Source organism: Bradysia coprophila, unplaced genomic scaffold (genome assembly GCF_014529535.1).
Source record: "Bradysia coprophila strain Holo2 unplaced genomic scaffold, BU_Bcop_v1 contig_476, whole genome shotgun sequence".
NCBI lineage: Eukaryota > Metazoa > Arthropoda > Insecta > Diptera > Sciaridae > Bradysia > Bradysia coprophila.
Genome location: NW_023503727.1, coordinates 859,565 through 875,342, shown reverse-complemented (window position 1 = coordinate 875,342; position 15,778 = coordinate 859,565). Strand labels below are relative to the sequence as shown.

At 35.0% G+C, this 15,778-nt stretch overlaps 2 protein-coding genes across 6 annotated transcripts in view; one reads left to right on the top strand and one right to left on the bottom strand.

The window, feature by feature from the left end:
- Window positions 1–15,778, bottom strand: part of LOC119082602 (uncharacterized protein C18B11.02c-like) — a 331,234-nt gene that overhangs the window by 98,866 nt on the left and 216,590 nt on the right. The window lies entirely within an intron of this gene.
- On the top strand, window positions 3,907–6,300 carry LOC119082603 (medium-chain acyl-CoA ligase ACSF2, mitochondrial-like). 2 transcript variants are annotated; one of them, XM_037192165.1, is made up of 8 exons: window positions 3,907–4,102; window positions 4,163–4,346; window positions 4,408–4,536; window positions 4,594–4,814; window positions 4,874–5,218; window positions 5,277–5,445; window positions 5,516–5,772; window positions 5,833–6,300. In XM_037192165.1, the coding sequence occupies exons 1-8, from the start codon at window positions 4,035–4,037 to the stop codon at window positions 6,206–6,208; spliced, it is 1,749 nt and encodes a 582-aa protein (XP_037048060.1). In that variant the 5' UTR covers window positions 3,907–4,034; the 3' UTR covers window positions 6,209–6,300. The 2 variants fall into 2 exon arrangements, with proteins under 2 accessions (XP_037048060.1, XP_037048059.1); XM_037192164.1 differs by having other exon boundaries at window positions 3,907–4,346.

Here is a 15,778-nt window from a genome sequence, read left to right as displayed (position 1 = left end):
TTAGATTGTGATTTTGTGATAAACGAAATATATAATTCAAATAAAAGTTTTGCATAAATGTGAATCCTAAAGCACGTAAGCCACCTTCTACCATTAAAGTCAAAGAACATTACCATTAATAAGCTTTTTCTTTCCATTAGCCCTCTCGCCGTTGTACACAATATTTGTGATTAGCTGAGTATTATTATTGCACACGCACATGATGAGTACAAAAAAAAAACAACAATTGCACGCAATTTTCCCTTCTATACACACAACCGAAACCGAAACACACCACAACGAAACGTATAAACCCGCGCCAGAACGAAAAAGAATATTTATGTTAAACAATTTTTCACGTGCACGATTAATAGTGAACCCCTGCGGTGAAATTTTGATAAAATCGTGGCGTAAAATAATACACTTTTAAATCGTCTTCAAAAAAAAATTGTTTTTTTTTTGTTTTTGTTTCTTGCACTCCTCACAGAGCATCGGCTTTTTTTTACTTAATATTAAAATTTATTGTAGAAGAAGAAGTTACAAAAACAAATTCAATTCTCAATTATTCACGTCGGCCTGAGAGGCAGATTGTAATTCATTGAAGTTCGTAAGTCTCCACCTAAACGTTTTTTTTTCGGTGGTTATCCTGGCCATAATTTTGTTATACGATTTAATGTTGGAGATCCACAAATTATTCGGAAATCCATTTACGATAGCTTACCGAAACGCACCAAACGGATAGTAATTTGATCGTCTCCTCGAACGAATTTTGATTAATTGGTGATGCTCAACTACTTTGAGTTCAACGACATCTCGATTTACTAAGACAATTCCCCAGGACGTAAAAACTTCGTAAAAATATAATAACAACTCCAAATTCTAGACTTGATGTCCCCATCCGATACGGAAAACTTCCACTTGACACCATTTCATAGTTGAGCTAACTTTTACTGTTAACCCGTTTTTGAAGCTCATCAATCATATCCTCTGGCAAATAATATTTCACACGTCAGCGCGGACGCAGATACAATGAAATCTCACAGAAAAATAAACCGAAATTGATTGTTGTAGTCTGGTTTGATAACTCGAATAGAAATATCAATTCAACCGATCCATAGACGATGCTCCGAATGAGTACGTTAGTTCATTCACGGCCAGTATTCAGTTTTGATTCCTTTCAACTGATACGGGAGTTATACGTTGAATTAACGTCTTCTCATACCCTAATCAATTAGGGTGGGTCGAATTTTACTAATTTATAAATTCCGAAAAAATAATGAAAAGTTTCATCCATAAAAGTTTCTCTGGTTCATCCTGAATGCAACCAGAGCTCAGGCGTTTTAATCAATAATCCGACAAATAACACCGAACATTTCAATTACTTCTTCCCAGACTAGCACCAGACGACAAGCATTTCATGCAAATATTCTTCTTTATATCAACCGATTGCAACAATTAATACAATTCTCTTTCGAGAAATCTTCCGGTTGCTCTACCCAATACCAATGATGTTGATCAACATAATAATTCGTGTTACCTAACTTGTTACACTAAACCGTGCACCTATAGGTAAAGATGTCAATGCACAACGATAATGGGTGCAAATGATTGCATTCCATGTTCGCATACTAAATCAAAATGTAGACTGAAATCAAAAATTCTTCAACTAATTTTGTTGAGACATAGTTTCGCCATAAATATGCTTTCAGAACGAGGTTAATCAGCTCTACTACCACTCTAACCAAGTTTGTGTATTTACACTTATAATTTACAATATTATCAGACTATTTACCATACTAAATGTCTAGCATAACTCCAAACAAGAGAAACAAGATCATCAATTCGGTTACAGTGAAATATTTCAGCAATTCGTCTGTTTCACTGTTTAAATTATGAGTTGCAACAATATTGTAGAACCCGTTTTTATGGATTGTAAACATATTAATGAACATTTTATACCATTTGAGCATTTCGCTTAATTAATTACATCAACGAACACATGCAGCAACAGAACTTCGAAATTCAAAGTTAAAACCCGACGATAGTTATATACAAATGTGTGCATATTGTCACACCGTTTGTGTTAGCGAAGGCAAATTACTGTGTGCGGTGTGGGTATGAAGTAAAAAATTATTTGAATAAAAGGTGTCCATTATCAAGTAGAATTTTTTGTAATAATTTGTTTCGTTTGAATTGTTGATCTTGTCAAATATTTGAAGCAGGTAACATCACCGAAGGTTTGTATCTCAATCATTTCATTCTACTGAACCTATTTGACACGACCTGTATTTTCCGAAAGTTGGTAAGTTGGTAAGTTTAAAAGTGGTTCAGCTGCAGCAATGTTGTTGTCATTTCGGTGACCTACTCATTGCTTGCCATTCGTATCAAAGAAAAAGCGCTTGTGAAATTTAACGAAATTTGTGAAATTTAACGAAATTTGTGAAATTTAACGAAATTTGTTAAATTTAACGAAATTTGTTAAATTTAACGAAATTTGTGAAATTTTACAAAATTTAACGAAATTTGTGAAATTTAACGAAATTTGTGAAATTTAACGCATTCCCTTGAAATGGACGAAATCCTGACATTTTGCTAAACCCCAAATGTCAGCCCTTACAAGTGAATGCGTTAACAAAATTTAACGAAATTTAACGAAATTTGTGAAATTTAACAAAAATTTGTGAAGTTTAACGAAATTTGTGAAATTTAACGAAATTTGTGAAATTTAACGAAATTTGTGAAATTTAACGAAATTTGTGAAATTTAACGAAATTTGTGAAATTTAACAAAATTTAACGAAATTTGTGAAATTTAACGAAATTTGTGAAATTTAACGCATTCCCTTGAAATTGACGAAATCCTGACATTTTGCTAAACCCCAAATATCAGCCCTTCCAAGTGAATGCGTTAACAAAATTTAACGAAATTTAACGAAATTTGTGAAATTTAACGAAATTTGTGAAATTTAACAAAACTTTGTGAAATCTAACAAAAATTTGTGAAATTTAACGAAATTTGTGAAATTTAACGAAATTTGTGAAATTTAACGAAATTTGTGAAATTTAACAAAAATTTGTGAAATTTAACGAAATTTGTGAAATTTAACGAAATTTGTGAAATTTAACGAAATTTGTGAAATTTAACGCATTCCCTTGAAATGGACGAAATCCTGACATTTTGCTAAACCCCAAATGTCAGCCCTTCCAAGTGAATGCGTTAACAAAATTTAACGAAATTTGTGAAATTTAACGAAATTTGTGAAATTTAACAAAAATTTGTGAAGTTTAACGAAATTTGTGAAATTTAACGAAATTTGTTAAATTTAACGAAATTTGTGAAATTTAACGAAATTTGTGAAATTTAACGAAATTTGTGAAATTTAACGAAATTTGTGAAATTTAACGCATTCCCTTGAAATGGACGAAATCCTGACATTTTGCTAAGCCCCAAATGTCAGCCCTTCCAAGTGAATGCGTTAACAAAATTTAACGAAATTTGTGAAATTTAACGAAATTTGTGAAATTTAACAAAAATTTGTGAAATTTAACGAAATTTGTGAAGTTTAACGAAATCTACCGAAACTTTATTTTGAGAAAATGAAATTCAACGAAATTTCGAGAAATTCAAATTTCATAAATTTCCCAAATAATTGACTCAAACAGTACTTAGTCAAACCTGGTCAAACTTACTATTCATGATAAATCGTCTGATATCATCCAATCGGAAAAATTTAAATTAATTCACAGACGAACATGTTAACATATTAACTGAATATAATTATCCAGCTCGCTTTACCGGACAAACCCACTTCACGCAACTATGAGTCTACACCGTGGATTATTGTTAGGAACGAGTGATAACGGCTTTATCAACAAGCCAATGATAAGATTCATAAAACAGGTAATTGTATAGTGCTTGGCTTAACTATCATTCGATATGACTAGCAGATAACTAACTCATGCTCACTCAGACATCAGCGTACACAATTTCTCAGTAAGTTAAAATTTCAATTTCCGACCGGTCGCATTACATTACGTCTAACGCGTGGCAAGAAAATGATAAAACGATTCGGATTTCCGATACTCAAAAGACATTCGAATGCATTATTCAGCTATCGAAAGTGGTACCCAGTTAACAGCGATATAAATGGAAGTGTTACTGCATTACAGATAATCTCATCCAGTTACAGTACGGTTTCAACAAATCCGGAAAAATTATCCTATTACCATCATATTGGAAACGATCCACTGGTTTACAGAACGTACGCTGAACATTTCGAAATATCGGCAAAAAAGTATGGAAATAGAGAAGCTATTGTGTCGTGCCACGAGGGAAAACGGTATACGTACACCGAAGCATTGGAAAAGGTTTTGCAATTGAAAACAGGAAACAAGCAGGAAATTACTGACAACATTTCCAAATGAACAGGTAAATCAACTGGCGTCTGGATTCATAAATATTGGACTCAACAAAGGCGATCGTATTGGCATTTGGTCACCGAATTCCGCCCAGTGGTATATAACAATGTTAGCAGCAGCGAAAGCCGGATTAATTTCGGTAAAATTTATTAGTTTCCATTCGAGTGAGTGTAACGGCATGTTCTGTTCCATGTAGGTGGCACTGAATCCTGCATATCAAGGTCCAGAAATAGCACAATGTATTAAAAAAGTGAATATGCGAGCGATTGTTGCGCCAGAAAGCTACAAGGCTCAGAATTATTACGAGATGATATGTAAAAATGTACCGGAAGTAACAGAGTCCCGAGGTGGCGTAATTAAGAGCAGTGAATTTGATAGTTTCACTACGCTGATCTTGGACTCACCAAATAGACTCAAGTTCGAATCTTCAAATGTTTCAGTCCAATTCATTGATTTTAAACCGCAAATATTTTAAGAGGAACGCGAACCTTTGAGGACGTTTTGCAATTGGGCGCAGACAAGAATTGTTTTGTAAAAGTTAAGCCGGATGAGCCGTGCAACATACAGTTCACCTCCGGCACTACAGGCACTCCAAAGGCCGCCCTATTAAGTCACTACAATTTCGTCAACAATGGAATTCATGTGGGAAATCGTAGTCAATATAGCGAAAAACCGCATCGTATCTGCGTTCTGGTGCCATTCTTTCACGTGTTTGGAATAGTTGTTTCAATGACAGCAGCGATAACTCACGGTGCCACTATAGTTGTTCCAGCACCAACTTTTAATGCTGAAAAATCACTACGGGCTATTGTTGATGAACAGTAAGTTGCTTGACAATCTTATGAATGTTTAAGTTCGTCTCCGTTACACTGAATTTAGATGCACCGTAATTCACGGAACACCAACAATGTACGTGGATTTAATAGCCAAGCAAAAAGAACTAAATCTACCAATTAGTACAACAGAGATTGCAGTCACCGGTGGATCACCATGTCCGCCACAATTGTTTAGGAATATAAAGAGCACTTTCAATCTCAGCTGTGTGAAGGTAACTTTAAAGTAACTCCTCGAGAACGTCTCACATGAACATTACAACTAATGCGCAAACGTATCCTCAGACAGTGTACGGTTTAACGGAACTCTCAGCCTGCGTATTTTTTTCGTTAAACAATGAAACTGAGAAGCAAGTGACTGAGACCGTAGGTTCTCTACAAGATCATTTAGAAGCGAAAATTGTTGACCAGGAGGGAGATATTGTACCGTTCGGCAAACCAGGTGAATTGTGTGTTCGTGGATATTCGACAATGCTGGGATATTTCAATGATGAAGCGAAAACGAAGGAAATATTCACCAGGGACAAATGGCTGAAAACTGGGTAACTCGAATGAAAATGTTCGCTCCGTTTCACTTCAATAATTATCCACCCCGTTCTCAGTGACCAATTCATTTTGCAAGAAGACGGCTACGGACGTATTGTTGGCCGATTTAAGGAAATGATTATCCGTGGCGGAGAGAATATTTTCCCAAAGGAAATCGAAGACTTTCTGTCCACGCATCCAGATATAATAGAGGCGCAGGTGGTCGGAGTGCCCGATGACCGAATGGGCGAAGAGATATGCGCCTTCATTCGGACGACAGAGAAGGGCAAAGTGCTTCAACAAAATGATATTAAGGAGTTCTGTACGGGATCGATAGCGCATTTTAAAATACCGCGGTACATGAAAGTCGTCGACGAATTTCCGCGAACAACGTCCGGGAAAATACAGAAGTTTAAATTGAAGGAACAGTACGAGAAAGAAAAGTGTGAGTGATCAGATTAACACGACAGGGAATAATGCTCGAGCAGCAGGGGCGCCGACTTCTAAGGACAAGCGAGGCTCGGGCACCACTACTCGAATGATGAGCACCACTACATCTTTCCAGTTTTACTTGAAAGAGCACCACTACTACCAGATTCGCTTGTTGTATGAGCACCACTACTCCCAAACACAAGTCGGCGTCCCTGTCGAGCAGGCACTTTAGGCAGACCGGAAAGTGCTAAGGGGGTCGAGGAATACCTCAAAATAAATTTCTAAAAATCGAAAGTCAAATTTTTAATTTTTAGAAATTTATTTGGAGGTATTCCTCGACTCCCTCAGCACTTTCCGGTGTGCCTCAAGTTGACAAGTCACAATAACCGGTAACGTGTTAATAAACGAGTTTTGAGACATTATGTTGATTGTTTTCGCTGTATTTGTCGATTGTGGATAACATGAAACTTGCGACTTCCCTTTAGGATCTTTTGCAAACGAATATGTCATATGTTAACGATAGCAGGGACAAAAATAAGCAACGAACACTGAACATCTTATATACCAAATTTCCGTTAAAACCTAATGAAGTACAAGATTTCGAATCGACAGTGTGGACATAAATAATCAAATTGGACGTATTATAACAGAAGGTCTGTTAAAAACTTATGAAGTACTAGATTTTCAAACAGTTTGTTGACCTCATCTTAAACGAAGATGTAATAGATTTGATTCGATACTTATGCGGATGATGACCTATGTGAAAGGTCGAATGATTTTACTGTTAGCAAGACTGTTAGTAACGTTCACAACTTCTAGTGTATAGTGTGTGTAATAATGACCTCCACTTAATGTGTATGCAATTTTCTTCTGGCATTTTTTTATTCAAGAGAAAAACATTGAGCTTGTCGAAAAATTTAAAATGACACGACACGAATGTGCCACATTTCCATGCCAATAAAAAACTGTTTCAATCAGGGACTATTTTGAGGAAAATTTTTGGAAAAATAGGGAAAATAAGAAAAATTTGGAAAACTATCAAAAAATGGGAAAATAGGGAAAATTAGGAAAATTGGGAAAATTGGGAAAATTTTCCTCAAAATAGTCCCTGGTTTCAATAGAAACAAAAAATCATTGGACGGACATACCGAAACTACGGCGCTAAAATATGAATTTATGTCAAGTGTTGACTTATTATTAAAGACTAAATCAACGTTTAGCGTTGCGTATAATGTGCAATAAAACAAACTTTTACTGCAAAAATATTGTCGAAAATAAAGACATCTGACTGCAACATGTTTTTGTAATAGTAGGACCAAAAGAAACACTTTGTGTTGCTTTGAGTGATTGTATAACAGATTATTAATGACAGGGACAAGATACAAAATGTATGCGAATTACATTTCAGTAAAAAAACGTTTCAAATTTGTAATTTATGCTCTGTCAAGAGATTAGAAAATGAAAACATCAAAAAGCTTTGGTCAAATGCGAAAAGTTGAAGCGTGGAGCAGAGCGCTAATGGCCAAAATAAGAATCCACTTAGGTAACAACATATTTGAATAACGACGACACACACATTTTACCGTATGCACTTTCAATCTATCACTGATACCACACTTTGAACAGCATTTTCTCTCTGTGCAACGATGCACAGACATCAGCAACATCATTCATTGGGATAACATCGAAAGCAAAAAGCTGAAATTTCCATATTTTTCATAAATATTAATGTTTGCCGGGTTGCATTCCGTTTACATTTTACCGGTCTCAAGTGATTTTATGGCATAACTGAATATTATTATCAAATTTTCGGGCACTCATTTGAGGGGATTTTTCCATCAACAGGACAAAATTTAACAGAATATGGAAATTTGAAAATGAAGTTACAAATTGTTTGGATGGCAGAGTTGTCTCAGGTTCGTACGCCGGCTTTTAAAATATTTATTTGTGTACGTGTAAGGCGAACTAGACTATTCGCCCACACAAATTAATAAAATTACACAGAGCGTGCATCAGTGAAAAAACTGAAACTGGTAAATGTACGCTTTAGCTGGAAAACGGAAACGCTTCATAAAATTACGATTAAATACTAAATTACCATCTGTGTATACGTTTATGACCGAATGAAAAAGAGTTTCAAATTTTATTAATAAATGTGAAAAATTTAACGATTTTCTTCTAGGCAAAGAGCTCACGTGCATTCCAGCCACAGCTGATGTCACTCTCTTTTATACCTCTTGTTATATTGCCATATGTTAGTACTCTATCTTAACAGTGAGATAATAAGAGATGGCGTTGCTTTCGCACAGCCGGTACAACGCCATCTGTTAACATTAGGGCGTATCGAATTTTGCAAATTTTAAGGACCGCGATAGCCTGTGTGCGGAAAACGTATATCATCGAAAACTGTGTCCGGGCATGTGGTTGATGGATCCAATGGAGCCATGGAAGAAGTCCCCCCGGGCGACTTTAAGTTTCCGAAGGTCATAATGTTCTAGCGGAATGTAGAGCTTTGAAAACTCTACAAAACTACCGAAGAAACCGATGGTCCAAAAGGTGTCACTGCCAAGATTGCCTAACATCGAAAATGTGACCATTTGGTTTTTGACTTATATTTCCTGAGAGACAAATGATTTCGTTTAGCCTGTGGTATGAGATGGTAGAGGAGGTTGAATGTTACACACTTAGGCTCTCTGTCTATCCGATCCTAATTGCTTGGAAAAGTCGAGACATTATATGCTTGTCAAATTTTCTTCTATATTTATGAGACAGTTGATGGGCCGAACGCATTACAGCCGCAGTAATGGAAATTTATCAAAATTTAATTTACACATCGACTCGTCGATGCTTGAAGTACGCTTTTATCGGCGATATTATTTTCGTCGGCTTGTTATTTCATTAGCATCTCCCTATATACCATATAACATGCCATCTTATTAAATGCCGACCACTCTACAAGGAGTCCCTCATCAATCAATATAATGTTGAACTTGCTGACTCTCAAATTACTTAATTACATATCTTAACCACATTACTTACAGACAATCAATATCAAAAATAGACATACACTCGTTCGGTTCATAATACTTGAACTCGGAACTGTGTGGTTTTGTGGCTGAGTTATATATATGTTTATAATCAAACGCATGGGTACTTCGGCTTTCATCTTAACATCTTTCTTTTTATGGCAAAAATTATTACAATACAGAAATTATGTGATTGGTCGATGGGTCTCATTACACTCAAGCTACATAAGGAAAGAACACAAAAAAATGTTCGTTTTTTTTAATTCGTTTATAAATAATTTGTACCTCCTATTATAATGCCGTAACAGTTTAAAGACTGAGAAAAATAATTTTTTTCTGCTCTTTTGACATTGAATGTTTCGAACGTTTAATTGAACGAATATCAAGTTCAACGCTAAGTGTCTTAGTTCTTTCATTATTATATTCAGAAAAATTTCTGTATTTTGTTTTTCTCGTCATTATGTGTTTGTTAGCTGCCAGCAACAACCAGCCGCAAATTGTACAAATTTGTTTTTATCAACGCTTTATAAGTGAAACCAGTTTCTTTGACTGTAATTACAATAAATATCTTCAATAAATTCAACTAATTAATTAAAAATGAATTATTTTAATTATATATTCCGAAGCTCAGTGATGATTAAGCTATATAGATGTACCGAGGTCCAGCGCGCCGAGGATATCAGCTCTGTATATTTTACGAAAAAAAATTTAATCGTTATAAATGCAGAGGATTAAGGCAATGTCTTCTTTTCCGCTGGAAAAACTTAATAATTTTATCTTGTACGAGCATCAATTTAAACACCTAATAACACTGATACCCATGTATTAGAGAAAAAAGAGCGATTTTCATTCACTTTACTTTTTTACATGATTAAGCGAAATGGGGCTCCCGTATTCAACCTAGATGTGGTGTAGATTAATTGACAGCTTGGCATTAAATGAAGGTCATGTTTTAGGATTACTTTTTTATCTGTATTACCATACCTCTACTTATCCATGTTCTGATGTATAGCAAAAAATTAGTTTTGAAAAGGTGAAAAATGATGATCATCGTGGTGGACACAGTTCAACTTCAATACAAATTATGCATTCACTTTAGGGGGAGTACTGGTCTGATGAAAATGAATAGTAGATTATAAGAGAAATTAATAAAAGAAGAGCTCTAACTAATTCTGTCCTGTACAGCAAAATTTATGTTAAATCAAATGAAGTAGCAGATTTTTCATCAAAAACAACTCGTACAATGAAGCAACAAATTTGATAATTACTGGTAATATACTTGCGGTCTGTGAAAGGTTAGCTACACGTTCCGAAAACATGTTAATTAGCTTACGACAATTATGACAGTTGATATCAAAAGTCGGTCTATTTCGTTTGTCAAAGTGACGTTTTAAACGTCAAACCAAACTTTTTCTGCCAAATAGTTACAGTTTGTTCATTTCATTTTTACACAGTTTCTAAAGATTGTCGATATGTCAGAGTTTTTATGTACCCAGTCAATTAAGTTCTTCCCAAATTGCGCAATATTTGAATTCGCGATAGAAATTTTAAATTTTGCGCCAAAAATTCATAATTTGGGAAGAACTTAATTGACTGGGTACATTTAAAACTCTGACATATCTAAAACTGTGTAAAAATGACATGAACAAACTGTAAGAAGTCGCCTATTTTTCCTCAATTCTATCAGTGAAAGAGACTTATAGAAAAATAAACGATTTTGTAATTATTTGACTAAAAAATTTTGGTTTGACGTTTAAAACGTCACTTTGACAGATGGAATAGACAGACTTTTGATCCCAACTGTCACAATTGTGAATTTTCATTCCAAAGAGCCTACGTTTGAGAAGAATTTACTTGAGTAAATAAAATGTTTTCTCAGTCAATGTAATTACTCCCTGTTCCCCTTGGTATCTCAGAAAATAAATATTTCAGACCAGTACCGTAATCTACTGTGAAATCTATTTTTTTACAAAAAATATTACCAAGGCCTACAATAACAATTGATGCTACTCATGTCGGAAATATTTGGTAATTCGAGAACAGGTATCTATATGAACCGAAAACAGTGGTCGCTAGTCACAAATAGCACTTCTATTATAACTCGATCGATAATTACTGAGCAATTATCGTTTCAGACCCCCTGCTGGTCGTGTCCGCACCAAAGTTTTTCTGGTATTGAAAGGCCTTGAACAGTGATACACTTTTTTTTTGGCTGGTACATTTCGTAGGTAATTTTTTTAGATTTCTTTTTATATTCAACAAGTTTTGCTATGATTCCTCAGAGAACTAGAACATAGTAACTCAAATAGCTCAGCTATCCCATATTTACCCAGCCAATAAAGATTAGACAAACATAAACAACTTTGCAAACATGAAATTTACATAGTTTCGAAAGGAAAACCCCTAGCGATGTCGTGTACAATAAAAGCACTTCATACATTTTCCGAAAGAAACAATTCAAGATTAAAACAGATCTGATAGTTCATGAGCAAATATGAGCTAAATAAGGATAAGATATGTACACATATGCCAACCTGTCGTTGAAAGACGACGTCTTTCATGAATGTTCGTCAATATTACGTTGGAAAAATCTAAAAGAGCCTTTGGTAATAAACTCCTTAGAACTTAACATTAGTCAAGTGACTTTAACAAGTAAATAAACAATCACCGAATCAACCAAGCAGTTGTGCATTCTGAAATAGGGAAAAAGTTGCAAAACTTTAGGGATAAATTAATTAAAACCAATTAACCTTTCGAAACTTTTCCACTTTTTTTTCTTGAAGATGAAGAGAAATCGAAAATGGTCTTTTACCAACGAAACTAAGTGAATTATAGCCCATAGTTATTTGGAAAATCCACTTAAAAGTCAATCCGGCTCGGTATATATTATACATGGCTTACGGACTCGTAATTTAGGAAAAAAGGAAAAAAACGAAAAAAAAAACGAAAAAAAAACCAAAGTCAGACATGACCTTCCACTGATTGCTAAAAAATTTCATTTTGGTTTTATTTCTCTCGTTCGTTGTTGTACTCATTTTCAAATTAAATGCAACGATTTTTGTGAACCACAACAATAACAACAACAAAAAATTGTTTCATGCTTCATCACATCATAAATTAACAAGCACGACCTAATCGTAGAAAAAAATGGCAGGAAAAACGCAATATGACGATTAACTTTTCGGTTTGCTGGTTGAAATGCAACAATTTTATTTGATTTCGTTGCAAAGCCATTTTTCATATTAATTTCACGTTTTAGTTGTTGCCAGTGTTTCGGTAGGAAATGTACGTATGGTATGGTTTACAGCGTCATACCGACCGCCGAGGAACATAATGAACATATCGCACATTTTAATGTACACAAAAGTGAAATAAAAATTGAATGAGGAACATTTTGTTTGATTAATGAATTATGTATGCTAAGTCAAGGACGTAACCGTTTGACATCAAACATTGTACACACAAAAAACTGTGGTGACCCATCACAGTAACTCATTTAATTATTCTAGACCTAGTCGCCTGAGACTTTCCTTTATAAACAATGTTTGCTTACGAATAAAATTCATTCTACTTACGGCCTTAGCCGAATACACATCTATTGAGTTTCATCTGTAGATCTTGTATTAGTTGACTGTAGACATTCTATATGGTCGAGATTAACTCCCATATAATTGGTGACCCCGACTCAAGTTCACGTTAAAATACCTCTGAACAAAGTCTAATAATTTCAGCTATAAATAGCAATGAAATCAAAAATTAAAGACCAAATTGGCACAATAAACCAATTTGCACTGTCCGTAACAAACGTTCAGTGGACTGTAACAATAATAAATAAGAATGCCCACACGAGCACTACAGTCGTCAAAATATAACGAAGTTATAAGATCTATACTTCGGTCGACAACATTCTAAAATTGTGTTTTTCAATTATGAAAACCAATTCAAAATTTAATAACAAATTGTACTTTTAAGCATAAAAACTAGGTTACGCCACTAGTTAAGCTCAAAAAGTAAATTTAGATTTAAGACTTAGTTTTAGCACAAATATTTTGGCTAAAATGTTGTCGACAATATTACCGTAACTTTACCACTCAGTTACGAGAACTACAGTCAACCAAAAAAAAATAATAATCTTTTTGGCCCAGAAATATGGTTTCACAACCATTTTCTTAAAAATTTTTAAATCAACATTTAGTGAAACTAAATTGTTCGTTCAGAGAATACCATTTTCGTGAATTATTCACGGAAAACGTAATGTGACAACCTATCTATAAAACCATCACCAATTTCGATTTATCGAAATTGAGATGTACGTTCCGCCCGTACTACGGTACAACCAGGTAATGCTGTGACAGGTGCGAGACATCGTTGTGATGGAGATAAGGTCTGCACGTTTTCCGTACAAACCCTAAAAAGTTTAAACGAATAGTTCAAACTTCCAAAATTAAAACAATTTTTCGGAAAAAATATCCTAAAAATTCATCTGACAAACACAAAAAAGTCAAGTATTCCCTCATTACAATTATAGAACGATTTTCAATCAACCGGCTCAGCGTTTCGCAGATTAAGCTCTACGCCTATCCGTCTTGAGAATAATCTTTCATGATTCACTCATAAACGACGGAACCGTTTAGCAAAACCGAAGCGTGTCGAGGATTGAAATGTTTTGTTTCTTAAAGTTGTAATCGAAAATACTTGATACATGGAAATTGATCCAATGAGTTATCCACTGTGCGATAACACAACCTTTTTCCATGTAAAATAGTTTCACAAGTTCTTAACATCACAGAACGTAACGAAATCAAAAGTCATCGTGTATAAATTTACCACCCTTGAAATTAACACATAGCAATTTCAAGTTCACGAATGACCTAAGTCTATAAAATCTGATATTAAACCACCAAAACCGGCGCCAATAGGTTTACACTCATTGACCGTACAATCAATGAGTCACATAAATAATATCAGTCGAAATGTACACACAAAAAACTACTGCCTAAAAAGTCTGCTACCACCGGCTACCACAGACAAATATTACCATCCAATTAAAGTGCATTTCGTGCAGTGTGTGTATTCCTGCAAATATAAAAGGCAGTAATAAGGAAATTTTAAAACAAATTCCATATGAATTGAATGTCAAAATCGAATTTGAAAAGGACAACAACACTTCACTTTTCACCCATTAGAAACTGTAAAAATAGCAGTTAAATGGATGACCTCTTCTCATTTTTCCGGGTAAAGCCGTGGAGAATGTCATTTAGTGAAATCGTGATGATGTTTGATCTCTCGATCTAAACAAATTTTCAAATGAAGTTGGGAACTTAACATTTTTTTCCAACATCGGAAAAAATCCATCTTCATCCGAAATAAAGTTCAAAATTTAATCATTTTCAACGTACTCTGTTTTAAAATTATTTCCAAATTTAAACAGATCCAAAATTCGAAATAACAAATTCTCGAACCAAATCTTATTCCGGAATGTTTCCTTCTATCAAACACAATAAGATTCAAACAACATTCCGCGTAAAAATAGACGAGCACAAACTCCATCTATCAAATAATTCCAACAATTTAAAAACCCAACGACATTTCTCAATCAAAGTCGTCAAAAAACAAAATCACTCCTCAAACCGAACGAACTGCTAGATTCAATTCAAATTCAATCTAGTAACACGTTATCGGCCTATAAATACGATGCAAAATAACATGCATTCGTCATTCAATTATTTGATCCTGCTGAGGCAACATCAAAAATAATAAAATAAATAAATCCTACAATGGCTCAACCGAACTGGGTTCCAAAGTTATTCCGAAAACTCGACAACCTAGAAAAAGATTTATCTGCCGTTCAACGAACACTGGTCCGCATGGAAGCCGACTCAATGGACAAACGAAGAAAAATTTCCCGTGGCCATCCTTACAACCAGCGAGCCTGTTCCGTTTCGTCTATTGGTATCACCGGTAATAGACAAATCCCGGAAACCCACCCAGTTAATGGCAATGGACAACAATCGAACAACAGTGGACAACCACCAAACAACAGCGGACATCAATCGAACAACATTCCACGAACCGTTCCTCCAATTTCGAAAATGCGTCAAGTGCTGGAAAAAGCTGCGAACAAACCAGTTCTTTCAACAATTTGCCGCGACCATCGTCATTTCGGAAAAGCCGCTGACGTCCGCCGTTGCAACCCAAGCTGCAGTTTTCTCTCATCCAACGTCGCAACATCATCACGAGCCGTCACCAATCAAGAATCCATCACGCCAGCGCTTGCTGTCGTCTCGCTGGACGAAGATAACAACATTCTTGAAGAAGACCTCCTGATGAGTGACTCCGAAACTGAAGCAGCCAATAATTAAAATTTTTTTTTTTTTTTTGTAAGGGGGAAATCTCTGTGGTGACCCATCACAGTAACTCATTTAATTATTCTAGACCTAGTCGCCTGAGACTTTCCTTTATAAACAATGTTTGCTTACGAATAAAATTCATTCTACTTACGGCCTTAGCCGAATACACATCTATTGAGTTTCATCTGTAGATCTTGTATTAGTTGACTGTAGAC